This window comes from Tachysurus vachellii, chromosome 10 (assembly GCF_030014155.1).
Source record: "Tachysurus vachellii isolate PV-2020 chromosome 10, HZAU_Pvac_v1, whole genome shotgun sequence".
NCBI lineage: Eukaryota > Metazoa > Chordata > Actinopteri > Siluriformes > Bagridae > Tachysurus > Tachysurus vachellii.
Window position 1 is genome coordinate 9,103,164 of NC_083469.1, and position 21,654 is coordinate 9,124,817.

The 21,654-nt window shown below is 38.9% G+C and overlaps 1 protein-coding gene across 3 annotated transcripts in view; it reads right to left on the minus strand.

Annotated features, from left to right (window-relative positions):
* Positions 1 to 494: 494 nt before the first annotated feature.
* Positions 495 to 21,654, minus strand: part of LOC132852181 (palmitoyltransferase ZDHHC14-like) — a 54,312-nt gene continuing 33,152 nt past the window's right edge. Inside the window, exons 6-10 of one of the 3 annotated variants that reach the window (XM_060879258.1) lie at positions 18,450 to 18,498; positions 16,658 to 16,760; positions 15,244 to 15,353; positions 10,431 to 10,533; positions 495 to 2,008 (exon numbers count right to left, since the gene is read on the minus strand). In XM_060879258.1, coding sequence (XP_060735241.1) covers positions 1,616 to 2,008; positions 10,431 to 10,533; positions 15,244 to 15,353; positions 16,658 to 16,760; positions 18,450 to 18,498 — 758 coding nt within the window. In that variant the 3' untranslated portion in view covers positions 495 to 1,615. Of the gene's footprint in view, positions 2,009 to 7,297; positions 7,818 to 10,430; positions 10,534 to 15,243; positions 15,354 to 16,657; positions 16,761 to 18,449; positions 18,499 to 21,654 lie in introns of those variants that run through there. The other 2 variants (XM_060879259.1, XM_060879260.1) reach the window with 2 other exon arrangements.

Genomic DNA, 21,654 nt, shown 5'->3' on the forward strand with positions numbered 1-21,654 from the left:
GAGAGCTGCTGGTTCACCAGGGATTACTTACTATTTAAGTAATATAAATAATTATTTATTCTATAACCGGGTCGGGATTAGGCAAAACAGTTTAATCGAAATAAAAAAATAAATCTTGTTTAAAAAAGGCATTACAATTAAAGTCTAGCGGCAGCTGTTAAGGAGGTTGACGTTTATGTGATATCATTTTTGTGCCACTTTTTCTGAATCTCACAGCTAACTGTAAAAGTGGCACAAAAATGATTCGATTCCCGCCTCCGCCTTGTGTGTGTGGAGTTTGCATGTTCTCCCCGTGCCTCGGGGGTTTCCTCCCCCGGTCCAAAGACATGCATGGTAGGTTGATTGGCATCTCTGAAAAATTGTCCCTAGTGTGTGATTGCGTGAGTGAATGTGTGTGTGTACCCTGTGATGGGTTGGCACTCCGTCCAGGGTGTATCCTGCCTTGATGCCCAATGACGCCCCGTGACCCGAGATAGTTCGGATAAGCGGTAGAAGATGAATGAATGAATTTTCATTTATTAATAATGAAACAATTTCGGTTAGATTTCGGAAAAAAAAATTGCTTTAGGTTTACACATGTATTCATTCACTAGTAACAAGTTTTTGAATTTCCTGAAAATCAGACATTTTGGAGTGAATCCTGTTATTTCAGTACAATAACACCAGATGGTTGAAAACATCACAAGTGGCAGCACTTTTCTATAGTTCCAAAGTCTCCATTAAATTCCTTGCACTTGGTGAAAAGTACTGGAGAAAAAAGCGACAAAGTTACGGAGTTGTTTCTGTGTGTTCTAACACAACTCTGCACTTAAGCAAGTAACTGACGCTTGTGACGAATCAGATTTTATTGGGCAGCGTATTCTTTTTTTCATGACACAGTATCATAGGTTGGTAATGTTGGTAAGACATCCACCACAGGCAATCATCACAAGATAACACTGTGTTTATGTAGACCGGGGAACAACATCTAGTCTTTAAAGATGCAGGGACGGCTTTTACAGAATCCCGTTAAAACTCAGAGACTGCAGTAATATCCATGTGATTGACACGAATTTGTTGAGAAAGGAAAACATTTCTGTTTGCGCCACAAACACTAGATCGTATACGTCCATAATAGGTAATAAAAAAATAAAAAATAAAACAGAGAAAGTTCATGCATCTGCAACATCATGACAACAGCTCACATGATCAACTGTGCAATGATCTCAAAAGACAGGAAGGCGAAAACTGTCCGTTCCCAATTGTCGTAAAGGAAAACGGCCCAAAAAACGAAGTGAATCCCAGCGAGTGAAACACGAATCGGCTTTTCAAGTGGAACGTCCTCTTCTTAAATGGTTCGATGCACTGAGTTAGTTACAGCCCTTTATTTTTGAAGCCACCCAGCCTTCAGAGCAGCAGCTTCTGCATCCTGACCGTCAGAGGAGCGAAGACGGATTTGGCTGCTCATTTTGTGGCTTGGGAGTGTGGCAGATTGGGTTTAAACGTGTTCCGGTCTACACTGAGTGACTCAGATCACTGAGATTGTACTGAGAGTTACGATGAGGAGCTTGCAGGCTCTTGGCACAGATTAAAGGGCAGCGTGGGGAGCGACGCACATGATCATGCATCAGTAGGTTTAAACAGAGCTGAGTTTGATCAGACCTCTGACCGAGTCCTCGTGTAAAGAGTCCTGACTGGCCGGGTTGTAGAAGTTCGCCGTGTGGCTGTGATCCAGTGGGCTTGTGCAGGGAAGCGTGCCTGGGGGCGAAGGGGCATCATCAGGTGTGAGGAAGTGGTGCTGGGGCTCGGAAGCTGGAGGGCTCAGACTCTCACTGTCACAGCTCAGACTCGGGGTGGAGGCGGGTGGTGTGGGCTGGCCAAGAGGAAGCAACGGGCACGGACCACCTGGAACTGGCTTTCCAGGCACCGATGACTCATCAGCCATGACTGGGGTCTCGCTCTGCAGCAACGGCGTAGCGGCGGCCTGCAAAATGAATTTGGTGCTCTGAATGCACTGGTCTTGGTCACACTGAATAAGAAAGAGAGAGAAAGTACACAAAAAAATAAAAGAGGGTGGGAGGTGAAAGATGTTATTTGACGGGGATGTATGGGGGAGAAAATTGGACAGAAATTGTTATCGATCAGCGTTGAAGCGAATAAGCAGAAGTAAAAGATGTTAGTGTTTTGTGTTATTTAAATACAAAAACGTTCTCGTTCATAAGAACGCATCTTTTTATTCGGCCCAAACGAATCGATGCGAATGTGAGAAATACAGAGCGGAGCTCTTCTAAAACTACCATCGATCATTTTCATTAAGCGTAACAACATTAAAGCGCATGGTTGGTCACAGGGAACAATCAATTACTCTGGGGAAAAAAAAACATATACGCTTGCTTCAGGAAGAGCTTTCACAACCAATTACAGCAGAACAAATGTTCACTGTACTCCCAACACACGCTGAATGGCTTTTTCAGGATGCTTTTAGGTAGTTTAGATAGCGTTATTAGGCTTATATCGGCAATCACAGATAGATAGAACTGTCATGTTGGATGATAAGCGGGAAAACAATGTCTGCAGCTTTAATGGTGACAAGAATAAAGTGTGTAGTATGTCTCGTAATAAGACTTCTAACTTGTAATGCCCTTGTTGTCTGCTGTTCAAACCTTAATAACCGTCTATATGACCAAACATTCTTCTGTGCTGCATCTTAGCACATCTTTGGTCAATCATCCAAATCATCTGAGCTTATTAAATACAAGCTAGAACAGTATTACTGGATCATTTAAAGCCACTTTTCTTGGCTTCTTTATATAGAACAATGACCACAGTAGCCCTGCTTTAGTAGTACACACAATTGACATTTATCTGGATCAACCTCCAAAGTGTTATTACTTTCATCAGAGGATTTTATTTTAGGAACAACACAGAGGACGTTGAACCGATGTGCCTGGGGCAATGTTCTGAAATGTTTGTGCTCTCTCTTCTCGCCCACCAGCCTGCAGCATCCCCGTGTCACGGCTCATACAGGACGATGATGGGGACAGTGACAGTGAGAGGTTTACTGAAACTGGACAGCTGATGATCTGAATCCTATGCCTTTGAGCCTTAGATTCTGTTATTTTTTCCTGATAGGAATGAAATCCGACGAAGTTTTCTGCTATTTTAGCCCATCTACCTCAAGGATTTGTGGTGGTGTGGATTCTCACCACAGCTTTAAAGTTTTTGGGTAAATGTAGGAACTGAAACAGCAATTAAAAATGTCCTGATTCTTAATCTGTGACCTGGTGAACCAGTGCACCGAAAAGTCGTTGTTCTGTCAAATGCCAGAAATATAAATGCAAATGAAACAGTCTGGCTGGATCATCACAAGATTTTTCTTCCCCACGTTCTGAAAGCCGAACAGTCACCCACTGTATCAGGGTCACATAATGACAGGATGATATTATTCCCTGGATCTGATGCTTGATGGGAACATTCCCTGTAGCTCTTGACCACATGACTGAATAACATGGGTTCCTGTTAAATTGGCCGGCGAGTGTGTTCAGACATCTTTAAGATGCGATTACTCTGCAGCTCACTCTGATGTTGATGGATATCGTGCGTCTTTCTTAACGAGAGTCGAAACGAGGTCGTCATGTCTCCGGGCATAGCTTATAATTTCATATTTCTGTCCACACTGTTTTGGTAATGGTCCTTAATTACGAAGATGTGACTTAATTATCAAGTCTCATTATTAGGTTTCATGAGGTCTGACTCATTTTTCTCTCAGGGGGATGTGAGCGGGTTACTCACTGGCTTCCTTGTTAATTGGAGCTGTATTAGATAGATGGTGTGTTATTTATTAAAGATGGATTTGTTTTACTGAACCGTGTGACATCAAGTAAAAAAAAAAAAGAAAAAGAAAGAAAGAGAGCCTGCAAGTCTGTTTAATAGAGCGAGGCAGAAAGCAAGTTTAAAAAGTAAAAGATATTTGTAGTGTTTTAAGAAACTGCAAAGTGAATGAATGAACGAACGAAATGCAGTACATACATGAATAAATAAATAAATAAATAAATATTATGTCTCTAACAAACATTAAAGACAGGAATTTGATTTGGAAATTTTTTGTGAGAACTGGAAATGTTTCTGAAATTATTTTATTACATTTATGCTTTATTACATTTATAATGCAAATATAAATATAATAAAGTGCACATCATTTAAGTTAAAGAGCTAAAAAAAAAAATAAAATCTTAATGCCATCTATAATTATGTACTAAACAATAAACAGAAAGCTTTTAATGCCATCCTGACTAGAAATGCATTTAAACGTCAAGAATATTTGTCAGCTTCTTTAACTTCACTTTAATGATGTCCTTTTAAACTGAACATTTTGTTTAATACTCTGACTAATAGAAGAAACTTGGTGACTGACTGAATGTAGAAAATGTGTTCTGAATAAAATCTGTAGCCAAAAACAAAACAAACAAAAAAAAACACTAGTCTCTGTTATCCACTAGGAGGCAAAACAGTGCAATAATCTCAGCTAGTTTGTGCTGATGATGTAATTGGGCATTAATGAGCTGGAGGTTTCATCTGTGAGCACCTTTTTTCCAGCAACAGTGGGATGAATACAATATAATGTTCAGATGATTTATTAGCAGATAAAGGTCCTCATTATAGCCTTATTGGTCTGTTGATTTTTTTTGGAGTGTCTGCTGTAAATAAACCTGTGGCCTGAAATGACACCAGTGACTGATAAAGTGTGTGTGTAAATTTTATTTGGTCCTTATTATACTTAAAACATGCAGTTTATCAAACAATGCCAGTTTTCTAACTCCATTACTTTAATCATCATCATCATCATCATCATCATCAGTGATTCTAAAACAAAATGAATTCTACAAATAAAAATAAATCTCTTCCTTCTTACCGGTTATATTATAAACCGATAGATTTATACAATCCTGAACTGAAAGAAATCACAATAGATGGAGTACGATTAGTATGCGTAGGCATGTCTGTAAATCTGGCATCCGAAAAGCTTCAGCGTTCCCAGAAATGCCGACTCACTGCTTGGGAAAAGTGCATTTATAGACACGCTCATGGCATTGTTTCTCTTTATACAGCACTTCCTGCGGCCACAAAATGCGGCTTTTGTGATCAAACGGAGACATGTTGGATCTGTGAATGCAAGTGACTTCAAAAGGCCTTTATCATTTCCAAGAAAGCTGGACCTTCAGGCTGAAGGAGAACAAAGAGCTACACAAGCTCGGTGCTTCAGCAGCTTTAAGGGCTGAAACCAAGTCAGGGACACAAAGCGCTCTCTCACTCTCTCACCATTAACTTATTTATGTCACTGACAAAGATGTTCTTTTATCTGTCCAATGATGAATTTGTGTATTTAAAGAACACCTAAACAGACCGACTGGTCAGCGGACTGAGCTGCAATTTTGAAAGAAAAAAAAAAATGGAGCAAAACAAAGCACTACAGTATAACAACACCTCCAGGTGAACAGGGAGGGAGGGAGAGAGAGGGAGGATGAATAAAGGATTGATGGATGGATTGAGGGAGGTAGGGATGGGGGAATGACAGGAGGGAGGGTGGGATAGATGCAGGAAGAGATGTATGGAGGGATGGAGGGAGTGAGGGAGGGATGGACAGAATGTCTGTTTGTATTTGTCCTGGCCTCCAACACATTTTTACATCACTGTATCATTAAGAGGAGATGTTGCTTGTATATAGAGGTGTAAAGGTGAGCAACTGAAGGTCCAAGCACACATGAATGTGATGTCATGAATGTTCGTGCTAAGGATAGCTCCAGGTAGCATGCTAAACTAGTCGAACCCCATACCAATATAGATATTGTTTTTTTTTTCAGCGTTTTTACCTAATAATATTTAATTTACCTTTAACGATACGAAGAATGCAACTAGTCATGTTACTGAGAAAACGTGCAAGCTCGCCATCTAATAATGCTGAAATCAATTGGTTAAAAGGAACAAGATTCCCACAGGAATTAACAAAGCACTGACACCAGAGACTCCGTCCAAAAAAATGCTAAATAATCACCTCAACATAGAGAACACAATGTTCTAGCTTTTTCTCTGGCGAGCTGTTATTGTGGAAACTGATTTAACAACCAATCAGAATCAAGAATTCAAATGCACTGTGGCAAAATCTCTGTGGCTCACCTTCTCACTTTTCCAGCCCTTACCGGTTTCACCGTCATTCATCATTAAGTGTAATGCAAGCGTGATTAGATAGAAATAGGAAAACTATATTAGACATTGGTCTCAAGTTCTTGCCTGACTCGTTTTTTTTTGTTTTGTGGTGATGCGTCGTGTTGCGTGATTGAAGCCGCTATGGAGTTGCTGTCTTTAGGGAACTGATCAGTAAAGATGAGAAACCTGTAACAGTGTGCACTTTTCAGCACTGGCTATAGTGTTAACTTCCTCCATGACTTCTATTTTTTGCAGCCATTTTGGTCATCTGATTTATTTATTTTTAGTTTATTTTCCCTTTCAACAGAGACTAATGTACGTTTATAGCTGTGTGGTAATGAGATACTCCACAGCCAGCGCAAACAGAAACATCGATCTAATTAGAAAAGTGGCCCCATAATAACAGTCCATCTTGATCAGGACAACAAGGTTAGTATAAATAAGGTACAGCCAAAGGAAAGGTGATATTTATGAATACAAAAATAAATAAATAGAATGTACGGGTCAGACAGTGGAGTAAAATACAGCTCATATTTCACAAATCTCTTCCCTGCTACTACGAGACATGGGGCTGTTCAGTGGGATCGGATGAGAGGTGCCACTTAATGGGGAAGAAGTGTGTGTGTGTGTACATGTGTATACTCACCCTGTTGTCTATATATGTATATATATGTACATGTGTATACTCACCCTGCTGTCTATATATATAGGTTTTTGAGCATAAACCTGCTAAAAAATGTCTATAATAATGAGTTGCAGAGTGTAAAATTGAAACACACACACACACACACACACACACACACACACACACACACACACACAAACACACACACAAACACACACACAAACACACACACACGCCAAGGCCAAAACATATTAGTAAATGAGGAATGCCTAAAACCATTAAGGTCCACTGTATTATTATTTTATTATTAATATTTAAAAAAATAAGTAAAACTTTAAATAATATTATAAATATATATACTTATTTGACTATTTATTTATTTTTTTCCTTTTTTTAATAGCGATCACAAACTGACTGGATGCAAGTGATTTTTTTTGTATATTACTTTTTTATTTTTTTATATAAAGTTTTTTTTTTTTTTTTATATATATATATAAAGTTAGTGGCTTTTTTTTTGTCTAAAATAACATTGAATAAGTTCCCACACTGCTCAGGGTTTCACTCAGTCACACTACAATAAAGAGATAAAAGGATAACAACTAACATTTTCTTTCTTTTTTTTTCTTTTAGCACTACTGAATAATTTACAATCTTAAATGACTTTTAGTACACTTCTAACTGTGTGCATGAATTTCTCTCCAGCAGGAATAAAGTGGGATCTATCGATCTAGTGTCTTGTTAGTTTTTATCACATAAATGTCCATAAAAAGAATCATGATCTATTCCATTCATATCACAAAGCCCTGATCGTCACATCACTTGTTTTAACTGCTGTTTTCTTTTTTTTTTTCCCATCCTGGTGATGAAAATATTCTATAAAATTCTATTTAGATGTGTGGAGTGCTATCAATAATTTAGAGATGGAAGAGCCGGTGCATTTTGCTTCACTGTCCTGATAGCTGGGAACAAGCTGTACTGAGACGGCGCTGATCTGGAAGTTCTCTAGAGGCTGTAGGACAGAGAGAGTACGAGAACATACAGACAATCAAGAGGACAAAAAAATTAAAACCTGAGAAATAATTACTGAGAACTTGCTGCCTGGATAAAACAAAATGCAGCAGAGGAAATCCTGAAATAATGACTGACTGGGAATAAATGGTAGATATCAATGGTAAGATTATACACAGGGACTTGCAAGGTAGCTTCGTATCATCTAAAACTAATAATAAATGTGTTTAAGCAGGTGAAAATGTATAAGGGTTGATGTGAAGAAATTCAGTTATGGTGCTTTCTGAGATTTATCAGCGCATGAATGTTTATGCTTTTCCTGCACTGACAAACAACTGACGAGAGAGAGTGGTGGAGGGAGAGGGGAAGAGAGGGGGGGAAGAGAGACAGGGAGGGAGGGAGAGGGAGAGAGAGAGAAGGGAGAGGGGGGGAGAGAGAGAGAGAGAGAGAGAGAGAGAGAGAGAGAGGATGGGAGAAAGATGGGGGAGACAGAGAGTGGTGGAGGGAGAGGGAGAGAGACAGGGAGGGAGAGAGACAGGGAGGGAGAGAGAGGGTGGAGAGAACGGAGGGAGAAGAGCGGGAAGACACAGAGAACGAGAGATGGAGAGAGACGGAGAGAGAGAGACAGGGAGGGAGAGAGAGAGAGGGAGTGAGATAGAGGAGGGAGGGAGAGAGAGAGAGAAGGATGGAGAGAGGGAGGGGAAGGGAGTGAGATAGAGGAGGGAGGGAGAGAGAGAGAAGGATGGAGAGAGGGAGGGGAAGAGAGAGAGAGAGGAGGGAGTGGAGAGAGAGAGAAGGAGGGAGGGGGGAGAGAGAGAGAGAGAGAGAGAGAGAGAGAGAGAGAGAGAGAGAGAGAGAGAGAGAGAGAGAGAGATTGTGTTTACAACACAGAGAAGGAGTTTTGGGCATCAGAGTGCAGTAAAGATCAGTAAGTAGACATGTTGGGGGCAGTTAAAGGTAGTACAGCTGTTACACAGACGTTCCAAGACATTTAACAAATGTATCGTAATATGAAGTTGCCTTTCTGAAATATTCAGAAATTAAAAATGCAGTCCTTGACCATTTACTGTGTTATAAGAAAACTATAACACTGAGGCATGCTGTTGTTGAGAAATAATCAACACTCGGGTGCTAACTGTGCCTCTGCATCGCATCAAACCACAGTGGTGTTGATTATTTTCCTACAACAGCGCGTGCCGTCTCATTTATTCCTGACATAAGTCTTGGCGCTCTGTAATGAGCTGTGACCACCAAACAAGGTGTGACCGTGTTGTGAAATTCAATTTGAATAATTTGAATGATAAGCCATGATCTCTATTAGCATAAACCTTTCCACAGGCTGGCATCTGCGAGGCCAGAGAGCGAGGACAGTGGAGTGACTAGAAGAAGCGTTTGGCACAGAGTGGTATTTAGTGTTCCTTGGCACCATCTTTGTTCAGCTGAGGGTTTACTGAGGCTCAGCCCACAGCAGGCCATCAGATTCCTGGTAATGCTGCATTTTCACACATGAAGTACATCACAGCAAGGCATGCAGTGGCTCATTACTGACTGCTCACTGTACTATTCTGACACAAAGACTTATATATAACGTTAAGACGTTATACACTTCTGTATAACGGGGTTTAAAATCAACGTTTCCAGACAACAGTTCCAGCTGTGCAGGAGCGGAAATGTCTTAAAGCTCACGGTTAGAGTCGGCTTTGATGCAGCTAAAGTTTACAAAACAATTCTTTGCGCATTTTGACTTGGGATTTGTATAGTAAACATTTATAATTCTTTTTCTTTCTTTCTTATAGGAGCACTTACTGCTGTTTGGAAATATAGTTTTCATAAACGTGAGGCTTAAGTGTTTATTTTTCCATCGGGAACGTTTTCACGGTTCACAATTTTGAATTGTGAAACGTAAGAAGAGCCTTCTCTGGAGAACGAGAGGAATCCATTGTGAATTCTATAAGTTTGAGCAGAATTTAAACAAAGTGTGTTGTTATTCTTATCTTTAACTAGAATGTTAGTAACATTTCAAAACTTCTGTAACCTAGTGAATTAGTCTTATGGATAAATTTGACGTATTTCAGTAAACGTAAAATTTCTGTTATTCCAATGAAAATCACACAAATTTTTAGTGTTAGTACAAGTTATTTCTTTTTTTTTTTTAAAAATGTATGTACACACGTGTATACTCACCCTGCTGTCTATGTCTATATATACACACACACACACATATTTATATGTATGTTTGTGAGCATAAACCTACTAAAAATGTCTATAATAATGAGCTGCAAAATATAACACGCACACGCGCACACACACGCGCACACACACGCGCACACACACGCGCACACACACGCGCACACACACGCGCACACACACGCGCACACACACGCGCACACACACGCGCACACACACGCGCACACACACGCGCACACACACACACACACACACGGGGCAAAGCCAAAACATGTTAGCAAATGAGGAATGCCTAAAACCATGAACCAACAGGAAGTCTTTTTACCCTTTTTATCCCATAGGGAAAAGAAATCAAGTGACAGTGCAGCTCTTTTGTACGTCATGTTGTTGTGAGTTCTATGTCACTGCACATGGAGTTCACACTTACCATGCGGGTGTGGGACTGAGTGGCACCGTACAGTGTGATACCGTTGGTGGGTGGCGCAGGCTGTAGCGTCTCAGGCAGGACCAAACCTCTTCTGTCGATGAGACTGTGAGGACGAACACAAGGGCACTCAGAGATGCAGTCATGTCAAAGTGTGCTGCTGAATTAACAGCACAAAACCCATCATCATCAGGTGTTACTAAACATACCAAGTCAAATGACACACACAGTGAATGGTCCTCAGTATGAGAGAAGAGCAGACAAAACAATGACGTGCTTCATGGCACTGTATAGTTACTGTTACAGCATAGGACTTATTCAAAAGCCTGACACTGACACACTACAATAAATCTGCAACAAGACTCATTCATTCATGCAATTAGACAAAATCAGCCAATCGTGTGACAGAGGCACGAGGTATAAACACAGGTCTTGCAGAAGTGGGAAAAAACGCAATCTCTGTGACTTTGACCTTGTTATAGTGGTTGGTGTCTGTTTTGAGTATTTCAGAAACTGCAATCTTGTGATATTCAGTAGAAGTTTGATGTAAATTTCACTGCTGTCACGATTTGCTGATTATACAATGCCAAGGTTTACGTGTGTTCCTAATTAAGTGGACGATAAATGCATCTACGGCATGTGCTAATCTGTACCTGGCCATGTAGAGCTTCACTTGTAAAGATTTTGTTTGTTAAAACTGTCCTGCATTTTCGCTACGTACTGACCGCAGGGCTGCCGTAAATGTGCTTCGGTTAAGGAGTCGATTCCTCGTAGGTTTCGTGTATTTTCGTTACAGGATTAAGCGGACGGAGACAAAAATGATAATTATACAAGTAATATAGAATGAATGAATAAATAAATAATTCAACAGCTAACGATATAGTATACATCAATGGTGGTGTAAGACTGATATGACTGAGTAATATTGTTGGAGAACTTTAATCTGTGCAAGTTTATAATCTACTTTCTAAATTCAGATCATAAAAACCCCTGATTCTTATACAGACAGACAGACAGACAGACAGACAGACAGACAGACAGGTTTACAGAACCTAACCTCCACTGTGTTTCAGGTTTCAGTACAGACTGGACATGTGCCAGGATCATGCTGGATATGTTTTATAAGTCATGTTGAGCAGGTTTTATTTTAAGAATTAATCTTTCTCTCTCCTCCCCCATGTCTGTCTCTCTCTCTCTCTCTCTCACACACACACACACTCAAAAAAATTAATAAATTAAAAAATAAATAAATAATAAAAGAATTTTAAGATCTAACTTATTTAATGTCCACAAACTGTACTATAAGAAACCAGGCCAGTCCAGGCAGGTCGGACTAACTGATGTAACCGCAAAGCAGAAGCCATAGTGCAGCCAAGACGAAAGAAATGCTGTGCTGAAGTAGAGATAAGAAGTGATAGGGATTATCTGTATATAGAACGATGTACAGCTGACTTCAAGTGCAGTGAGGAAAGGCACGTAGGGGCTACAGACACGTAGAGGCTTCAGGCACGTAGAAGCACCACCCATCATACACCACCCAGGGGTCTTGCATCTACTACACTACATCAGAATATTCTGACATTCGACTCATTTGTGTCGCACTTCTAGCCGAACCCATATAACTTTAGTAAAGCTTTAGTACAATAGGGCAGGCTTCTGAGCTTCCGATAATAATTAAAGTTGTGTGGAAACGAGCGCCGATTCTATTCGAGCCTGAGTGTTTTAGACGCTTCAGCACCCAACGTGTTCCTGCAGGTTTTGTAATTCGAAGTCAGATAAGCCTCTTCCTTTGAGATGATGATCTTCACACTGACGTGGAACATCACGTGCAAATTCCACATCATGTAGGCTGTAATGATGTAACTGTAAAACTCTTTATACATGAACGTTTCCAAAATTCCCCCAGTTTCAGTTTTATACACTTGCTCTAAGCAAAGAATGGTGTGTTGTTCTAGGAAAATCAATCCAACAACAACAGGGTGGTAAAAAGTTCATTATTCGCCAATATCGGGACATCCTGAATTGTTTTATTGCTCTTACATCACAGCCATTTGACAACGATTACTAAAAAAATGTCCTACAGTGCAATTGATTAATTTATAGTTAATAGTTGGTGTTTTTTTTCCACAGCTATAAAACGTATTTAAAATAAGGCGGTTATTTAAAAAAAAAAAAAAAAAAGCATCATCATCATCATCTTCTGAAGAAGCCTGATCATGGTCATTTCTAACTAGTGGGAGAAAGAAGGAATAAAAAATAAAAACCCATGAACCAATCTAAAGCTCAGAACGATTAGGTCTCATGCCTGAAATTCTGGAGTCGTGTTGTTGTAAATTATTGTACAGTCTATGTGAAGGTGAGTGACATTTTATGAAAGACAATGGTCATAATATTTAGGTTTCTGAAGTTAAGCAGGATTATTAGCAGCATACAAGTAGCAAGGAGTAAATCATGCTTAATAAAATGGTCTCAAATTGTCTAGCTCTCTAGAGTATAATCATAAACAGCTGATCATATGCTTAGATTTTTTAAGGACGAAAGTAATCATAAACCTAATCCTTTTTTAAATAAGTGCCATGAATGAGCTGTTGGACATAACATGCTTGATTCTTAGTCACTGGACATACAGTCCATACATTTTGAGAGTTGTTCGTGTGTGTGTGTGTGTGTCTTTGTTTTTTCCCCCCCACAGTTCTTGAGAAACGTCCTCCAGGTCCTACATATTCTTTGCTTTTCCAGCATACTTCCTTATATTTGACCTCCAACAGCGACAATAAGATGTTGATATTGTTTTTTTTAAACTGAGGACAAATGAGTGACTCGTACGCTATTACGAACTATTACAAAAAGTGCAAATGATTTTATTTACATTATTAACATTATTATTTTGTAAATTAACATTATTTACAAAATTAACAACACTATATTAACAATCACAAGCAGGTGAGTAACATTTACTGTGGCTTGTGGACTATACGCAAAGATACGTCTGATGTACTGAAATAGCTTATTCGAGGCAGAACTAATAAAATATGCACTATTTTATTATTACTATTTTGCACTATGACACTAAACTCCAGACTTGAACAATCATTAAAACCGTACGCATATTTTTCACATATATTTTTCGTTTATACTTTTTATTTATCTGCCTCCTTTTGGTTATATTTTTATCCTTAATTCCATTCCTTTTATGTTTGAACACCGGACAGACGTCAAAAACATTTCACTGCATGTCGTACTCTGTATGTATGTGTATGTGACAAATAAAATTTGATTAGATTTGAAATAAAACACGAAATGGAATTGTTATGATCCACCTTCTTCTTTTTGTAATAATTAACAAGACGTACGGAAACTTATGACCTCGACTACAGATAATATTAAATCTGATTAAACTATGAAACCTACACCTTTCACCCAGATTAGGAGGGTCCTAGAAGCACTAAACACACAGCAAATGTAGAGTAACCTTTGTGCCCGGCAAAACAGCTGAGAGAACCATTCGGTCAGCTGCTCTAAATCTACAGTACAGGAGTGTTGTGTCTTAGTTGACAATGCAAATGGAAGGGAAAAAAAAAGAAAAAATTTGTTTCCAAGTTGTGATAATCGAGCAGATATGAATCTGTTCTTATTAAAATGCATGATGGAAAGTCTTACTAGCGTTGCAGAAATCGGGGCAGACAATATATTAGCTAGGAACACAGCAGCCAAGGAGAACGTCTGAATTTAATCTGTCTGTTAAACAAAATGGAAGCCATAATGGCACAACAAAAGTCCCTGTATGAGCGTATAATTGCGAGAAACTGTCCAAACTACCTGAAGTTAACTAATAAATACAATAAATGGATTATTTACCATTTGCCACCAAAACATTCAGGAATATCATTTAGGGACATTCAGTAAAATAAAAAGAATAAAGATGAATTCTGAAACTGTTCTATTGATTGTTTATGCCACAAATTCGGTATCATTTCACAATATATATTATATAGCTAAAGAACTGATCTGTGGTTCTTCCTTTCTTCAGTATGCCACAAAGACCGAAGCACACAATCTGTCCAAACCTGACCTAGCATAACAATGCCACTGTGTACAGAGAAAGGGAGGTTCATGACGACATGGTACGTGATGGTTAGAGTGGAAGAACTCAAATTTTCTGCACAGATCTCTCACGTCAAGCCCACTGAGCACTGGAATGCTGACTGCTGACTGACTCCTCGACTCCTGATTCACTAATGCTCTTGTTGGCTGAATGAGAACAAATGTTATACCGACATATAACAGCTAATAATAGCGTGTATGGTATTAGTATAGGATTTGAGTAGTACATATGGGTGTAATGGTCAGACGTCCAAATAGTTTACAGGGTACTTTCAGGAGTAGACGGATGATAATTCGTTAGCTAAACTCACAGGACGTAAACACACCAGTGTGTTGCCAATTCCTGTAACCGGATAGACAGGAAACTCAAACAGTGAAAGCCAACTTCCTGTATGCAAATAACATATTGCGAGCTAGCTATCCCCTTTCGTACTACATTAATGAAGACTAAAATAAATAACAGGGTATATAATGAGAGTAACTACTAACGCACTAATACTAACAGGATGCACATACTGTACATGTGCCTGGTCTCAAAGATAATCTGTACACGCTACTTAATCTGCCTAGCAAAAAGTCGTTCTAACTTCAAATGAGGTAATGCAAAATCTGCTTGCCACAGAACCCAGGCTAGTGATATTCCATCCCTGACTATATACCTGACTGCCACACAGTTCTTATATTAGTTTAGGGTACAGTTTCTGTAACATACCTGGGTGGAAGAGGACCACAGAGTGCTGCACAACAGTTTGTGAAGATATTTCCATAGCTATAAGGGTTGTAGTTATCTTTCCCTCTTTTGGATGACCAAGATCCCTTAATCTAGAGAGAAAAGAAACAGAGGTGTTTAAGATCGAAAATGTAAAAGAACGAGGAGGTCTAAAAGCATTGTTATTTAATGACATACCATCTATTATTAAAATGTTGATTGCGTTTGGCCTTTATTATCCTATAAATTACCCCAAATGCAACATGTGGTTTAGCTTGATTTGCACCCTCACACTTAAATAAATAAATAAATAAATAAATAAATACATACATAAATAAATAGGGTTACAATGGCAACGTTCCTTCAGAATTCTCAGAATTAATTTTTTTCCAAATAGAAAAAGCAGAAAAATTATTTTTTATTTTTTAGTTAATTTTAAGTTAATCCTGTAGTCAGAGGTTTATAGTTTCTTACTTCATTGACCTTTAAAAAGACCTACTTTCACATCTGTCCAAGCAAACAGATTCACTTTAATCTCCAAGTGTTCTATGTAGTGCTCGGAATATTCCAGTGGAGAAAAAGGCAAGCAACAAACCTTCTTAAAAGGTCTATGTATATTAGACCATTACAAAAATCTATGCTAGACAGTTGAGAGCATAGATTTCAAGGTTGTATCATGTCTGCATACCATCAACTAAAGACTGCTGCATAAACATAATATTGTGGATGCAACAGAGTTAATGGGCTATACGCTCTTTCTCAACACTGGACTCAAGTTTAAATTCAAGTGTCCTAAGTATACAGAGTGAAGGGCATTACATGGGCAGAGACGACAATTTCAACAACATAACCTAAAATGCAATTTGTAATGTCATTTGTAATTGTAATTTGATGTATATACATTGCTGAGAAAAAAGTAGTCTTGTTCTTGGGTGTGTTTGTTTTGTGTTACGGATTTGGCATTTGTGTGTTCTGGCTGTTATGCTTTTGTGTAACAGACGTGGCATCTTTGAGGTTATGGCTGTTACACTGTGGGGTTACAAATGTGGCATCTTTGAGGTTATGGCTGTTACACTGTGGGGTTACAAATGTGGCATCTTTGAGGTTATGGCTGTTACACTGTGGGGTTACAAATGTGGCATCTTTGAGGTTATGGCTGTTACACTGTGGGGTTACAAATGTGGCATCTTTGAGGTTATGGCTGTTACACTGTTGTTTTACAAATGTGGCATCTTTGTGTTAGTCGTATGACATGTTTCCATAATGGCTGATACATTTTTGCATTACAAATGTGACATCATTGTTTTAAGTACTGAATGTGAAATTTGTGCATTATGGCTGATACAATATGAGTGAAGCTGTATACAGTCTTGTGTTTTGTTTCTCTGGGCTTTATATTTCCAAGAGGTTTACTTACATCTTCATTGGTAGTCTGATTGGATCCAATCAGGTAGGTGTGGAAGCCGGAGAGTCCCACTATTGACCACACGGAGAAAAAACACACGACAACCTCCAGCACAGTAAACAAGCGTCAAGGAAAAAAATGAAAATAAAAACTTCGTTTCAGACGAAAGGGAAAACACTGCCTTTAGAACCTCAGAAGTGTGCACTATGCCCTAATTATCACTGCCAGATTGCTGTGCATGCAAATGCAACAGGGACAGAGTTGACAAGTCTGCACATCTGATAATTCCCTGGCTAACACACCGAGCTGTGAATCTGACAGACTTGGATTTCACACTGAACTTAAAGTGTGAATATGGAACCAACAGTGGACTAGTTCATCAACAAGTGCTGACCAACTTTGAGACTCTGCCACAGTTTGTTTGGAATTTTGTATATGTCATATCTAAGCAGATTTAGGACAGACATGTATTTTTTATTTTTTTTATGTAAGATTTATCAAAGATTTCTAGTTGGAATAATGGAAACTTCATTATGTAGTTCCGCGTCATATCGGACAGCCTTAAACGTTTTTATGTGGCTCCACTGTAGCTGAATTTCTGAAGAAATAAATCGACATCACTGGAGAGTTTTACTAGATGCTAGCTAACTTTGGCTTCTGCTAGCCTTCAGGAACCATGTCGAACAGTTTCTATACTCTTCTGATTGACACAGTGATACATTTTACATGCAGATCAAGCAATTTAACAATAAGTTTGAATATTAAGTGCCTGGTAATACATTTCGATTTTTTCAGAATGCTGTTGTTGCTGCTGTACTGCATCTAGCACGGTGCTATACACAGAAATCCTTCATTCCAATTTACTTTAATAGCCAAAGCAAGCATCTGTATTTCTGTTCATAAATCTGATCTGATCTTAATCTGGTACCAAAAACAGGGTAAGATTTCCCAAATTCAAACATCGTTAATTGAACAGTGTTTATTTACTGTGGACGTAATGCGTATTTATTTTCTAAATATGGCCAAGGCCAGGAAGACAGTGAAGGACGTCCGCTCTCTGAAGGCCAACACGGAGAGAATGAGGAGGAGCTTCTTCCTGCAGGCTGTTCGGACCCTCAACCTGGATGACGCATAGACCAGATTGTGTTTTTGCACAATACGGAATACCTAGAATTTTGTGTATATATTTCACTAATTACACACAACCTGCACTTTGTTCACAATAGTCATAATGTCCTGCAACCAATCCATATTCTCACACACACACACACACACATACATTCATTTTTTCCTTCTTTATATTTCCCTCCTTTTGCTTCTACAGATTATTCTATACAGTATATTTTAAAAAGCCCTGTCTGTTTGGTTAAAAATAAATAAATAAATAAAAAAATCTTCTCTGAGCGCTCACAGGCAGTGTTTTTCTTTTGCTGGTATTTTTAAGTGCAGCTACCGAAAGCTCTCGAAAACGATTATATGATCTGCTCATGACAAGAATCATAAAGTCATAACGTACCTATTCCTAAACAATCCTAAAGCTAAGAAAAGCAGAAGGTTGGTCTACTTTGCGTGCTGATACACGGAACATGACTTAGCAAGTTCAACAGCTTGGCGTTGAAGAGACGTGTTGTAAACCATGCTGTAACTAGAACAAGCTTCTGGTTAATTACAGTGCAACAAGAAGTGGTTTCAGCTCCACCCCAGCACTTACTACGCAGACAAAATAGCTGTCAAAACTTACTAAAACAATGACCAAACCAAAATGGGGTATTAAGCTGGGGCAAAAATTAAAATAAAAGGATATCTGGCAGGACTGTCTTTGAGTGCGCTGAGGAAGCCGTTACTGTGGGATTCTGTCAGAAGAAAAAAAAGACGAGATCTGGTTTAAAAAAAAAACCAAGCTAAAAACAGAGTTCAATCTAATCTTAATCTTATATGAGGAATCTAAACAAAACAAGGTTTTCAAAAAAAAACCCCCACTCCAAAATCTAGTGAAAAGTCTTCCCATATGAGAGGAGTTCATTATAACAGGTTCAGCAAATTATTTTTATTATCTTTGGGTCTATGAGCGCATCTACAAATCCTTACAGATCTGAATGCAGAGGTGTCAGTAATTAAAAAAAGGATAAGAATTTGTTTTTCTTTATTACTTCATCAGAACAAACATACCCCAATTAAACATTTGATTTCTCTCATATTATTCAAACTTTAACCCATTCAACAAAGCGCCAAAAAGGGACTAATACTTTATACATACACCAACTTTAAACTGCTTGGAAAACAATCAGATTTCCTTGAGCTTTATCTGTAAAATCATTACAGTTCCATTTATGTTTTAAAATTTCTTGTGTTCATTAAAAAGTAATCAAATTAAAAAAAAGAAAAGAAAAAAAAAGAAGCAACTTTCAGCTATAGCTAGGATCATTCTGTAGAGTAGAAAGCTTGTAAAAGCTTAAACAAATGCTATGATCTTCAATGGGGCAAAGTGTTGTGGGCAGCAACAGAGACTTGCTTTAATAAGCAGCTGAGAGTCAGGACCCAGGTGTTCTACGGTGGCACAGTGCCAGCGATCAGCATGTGAGACGTTACAAAGGAGAACACTGTAATCGACCTCGTGTTTTAAAAAAATTAAATAAATAAAGGTTGTGTATCTGGAAGCTGTAAAAGCTGAGAGCGAGGTCCAAACCACACCGCTGGAAATCTGACACATTATTTTGAGGTAGCTGCGTCGATGAGCAATGCGGCGAGATAAAACATTCTGAGCTAGGGAGCAACTCTCCGTACAAATATTTTGTGTACATGGAGAGCGAAGTGGGGGAAGGGAAGGGAAGGGAAGAGAAGAGGAGAAGAAGAGAAGATGAGGAGAAGAGAAGAGAAGAGAAGAGAACAACAAGAGAAGAAAGAGAGCAACAAGAGAAGAGAAGAGACGGAAAGAGAACAAGAGAATATAAGAGACGAGAAGAACAAGAGAAGAGACGAGAAGAACAAGAGAAGAGAAGAAAAGAGGAGAAAAGAAGAGAAGCGAAGAGAAGAGAGACAAGAGACGTGAAGTGAAGAGAAGAGAGGAAAAGAGAACAAGATAAGAGGATTGAATGCCACTCTACTTCTATCTCTAGTAACACTCGTTTCCCTCATCGAACGTTCCCTAAATAATATATGTGCAAGTGCATGTTGCTTTAGTGCACTTACGTTTTAAAATAAAAGGTCTTTTTTTTTATTTAATACATAATGATATGCAAACCATGTCACTTAATATCAATTCAATTTATTTGTAAAACTCTTAACAACTGACATTGTCTCAGAGAAGCTTTACAGAAACATAGAAACAGAATAAAAATTGTAAAGTAAACATTAAAAACTCCCTGAGATGATGATATGGCCCATCGACACAATGGCAGTTCAAAGACAGTGTGATTGTCTCCAATTGCACCTGATTGGTCAGGAAGTGTGGTTTCTTTCCTGTACCAGTACTTTAAATCAGACAATTTTGTATTCTGAATTCACTTGTTCCAAATGATCAAGGCAGAAATATTGTAGACATATCACAGTTCTTGATTAGACACCATATGCAACATGAGATATTGGTTTGTTCACTTAAACGTGTCAGCAATATAGTAGTGTTGCTTTATAAAATCAGCTTGCAAATAAAACAACTCCAGGAGCTGGGGGGAAAATAAATAAATAAATAAATGAACTAACTAAATAAATAAATTCCTTGCAGGATAAATAAGATATAGATATTTAAAAATAAATATGTTTTAATAACAAAAAATATCCTGTCTGTGTCTATATAAATGCATAAATAAATGCATCCGGTGACTAATAGCAATGCTAATATTTAGTCATCATATTGGACAGCCCTAATTTCTCTAATGACTTCTGCAGTCTCTTAAATAGCAGCTCTGACTGACTGATCTGATGTCGTGGTTTGTGATGAGTGTTGTGTGTTTAACATATTATAACACATTAGGCGACTCAGCACCTTGTAACATTCAGAGGTAAAGCCGGAACTTTAGGTTTTTCCACCACATGAAAGTCTTCACCATGGAGTTGGTAAAGAGCTGCATTTTTTTAATCATATCGTCATATATGTGAGAGAGAGAGAGAGAGAGAGAGAGAGAGAGAGAGAGAGAGAGAGAGAGAGAGAGAGAGAGAGAGAGAGAGAGAGAGAGAGAGAGAGAGAGAGAGAGAGAGAGAGAGAGAGAGAGAGAGAGAGAGAGAAGAACAAGAGAGCCTGGTAAAAGGATGACTGTTTACTAACCTGTTTCTAGCATGTTCCACAAAATTAACTGTAACATTAAACTTATAAACATACTATTGTTTTTTAATAAGCACAATCAATCAATCAAACACATAAATAATTGAATATATAAATAAATTGTATAGAAGTCATTAAAAATAATCAATAATGAGGAGAAGTGATCATGTGTCAGACACACACACACACACAGACAGACACACACACACAGACAGACACACACACACACACAGACAGACTGACAGACAGACACACACAGACAGACAGACAGACACACAGACAGACACAGAGACAGACAGACACACACACAGACAGACAGACACACACACACAGACAGACGCACACACACAGACAGACGCACACACACAGACAGACGCACGCACACACAGACAGACGCACGCACACACAGACGCACGCACACACAGACGCACGCACACAGACGCACGCACACACAGACGCACGCACACACAGACGCACGCACACACAGACGCACGCACACACAGACGCACGCACACACACAGACAGACGCACACACACAGACAGACGCACACACACAGACAGACGCACACAGACAGACGCACACACACAGACAGACGCACACACACAAACAGACGCACACACACAGACACACACAGACAGACAGACGCACACACACACAGACAGACAGACGCACACACACACACACAGACAGACAGACAGACGCACACACACAGACAGACGCACACACACACACAGACAGACGCACAGACAG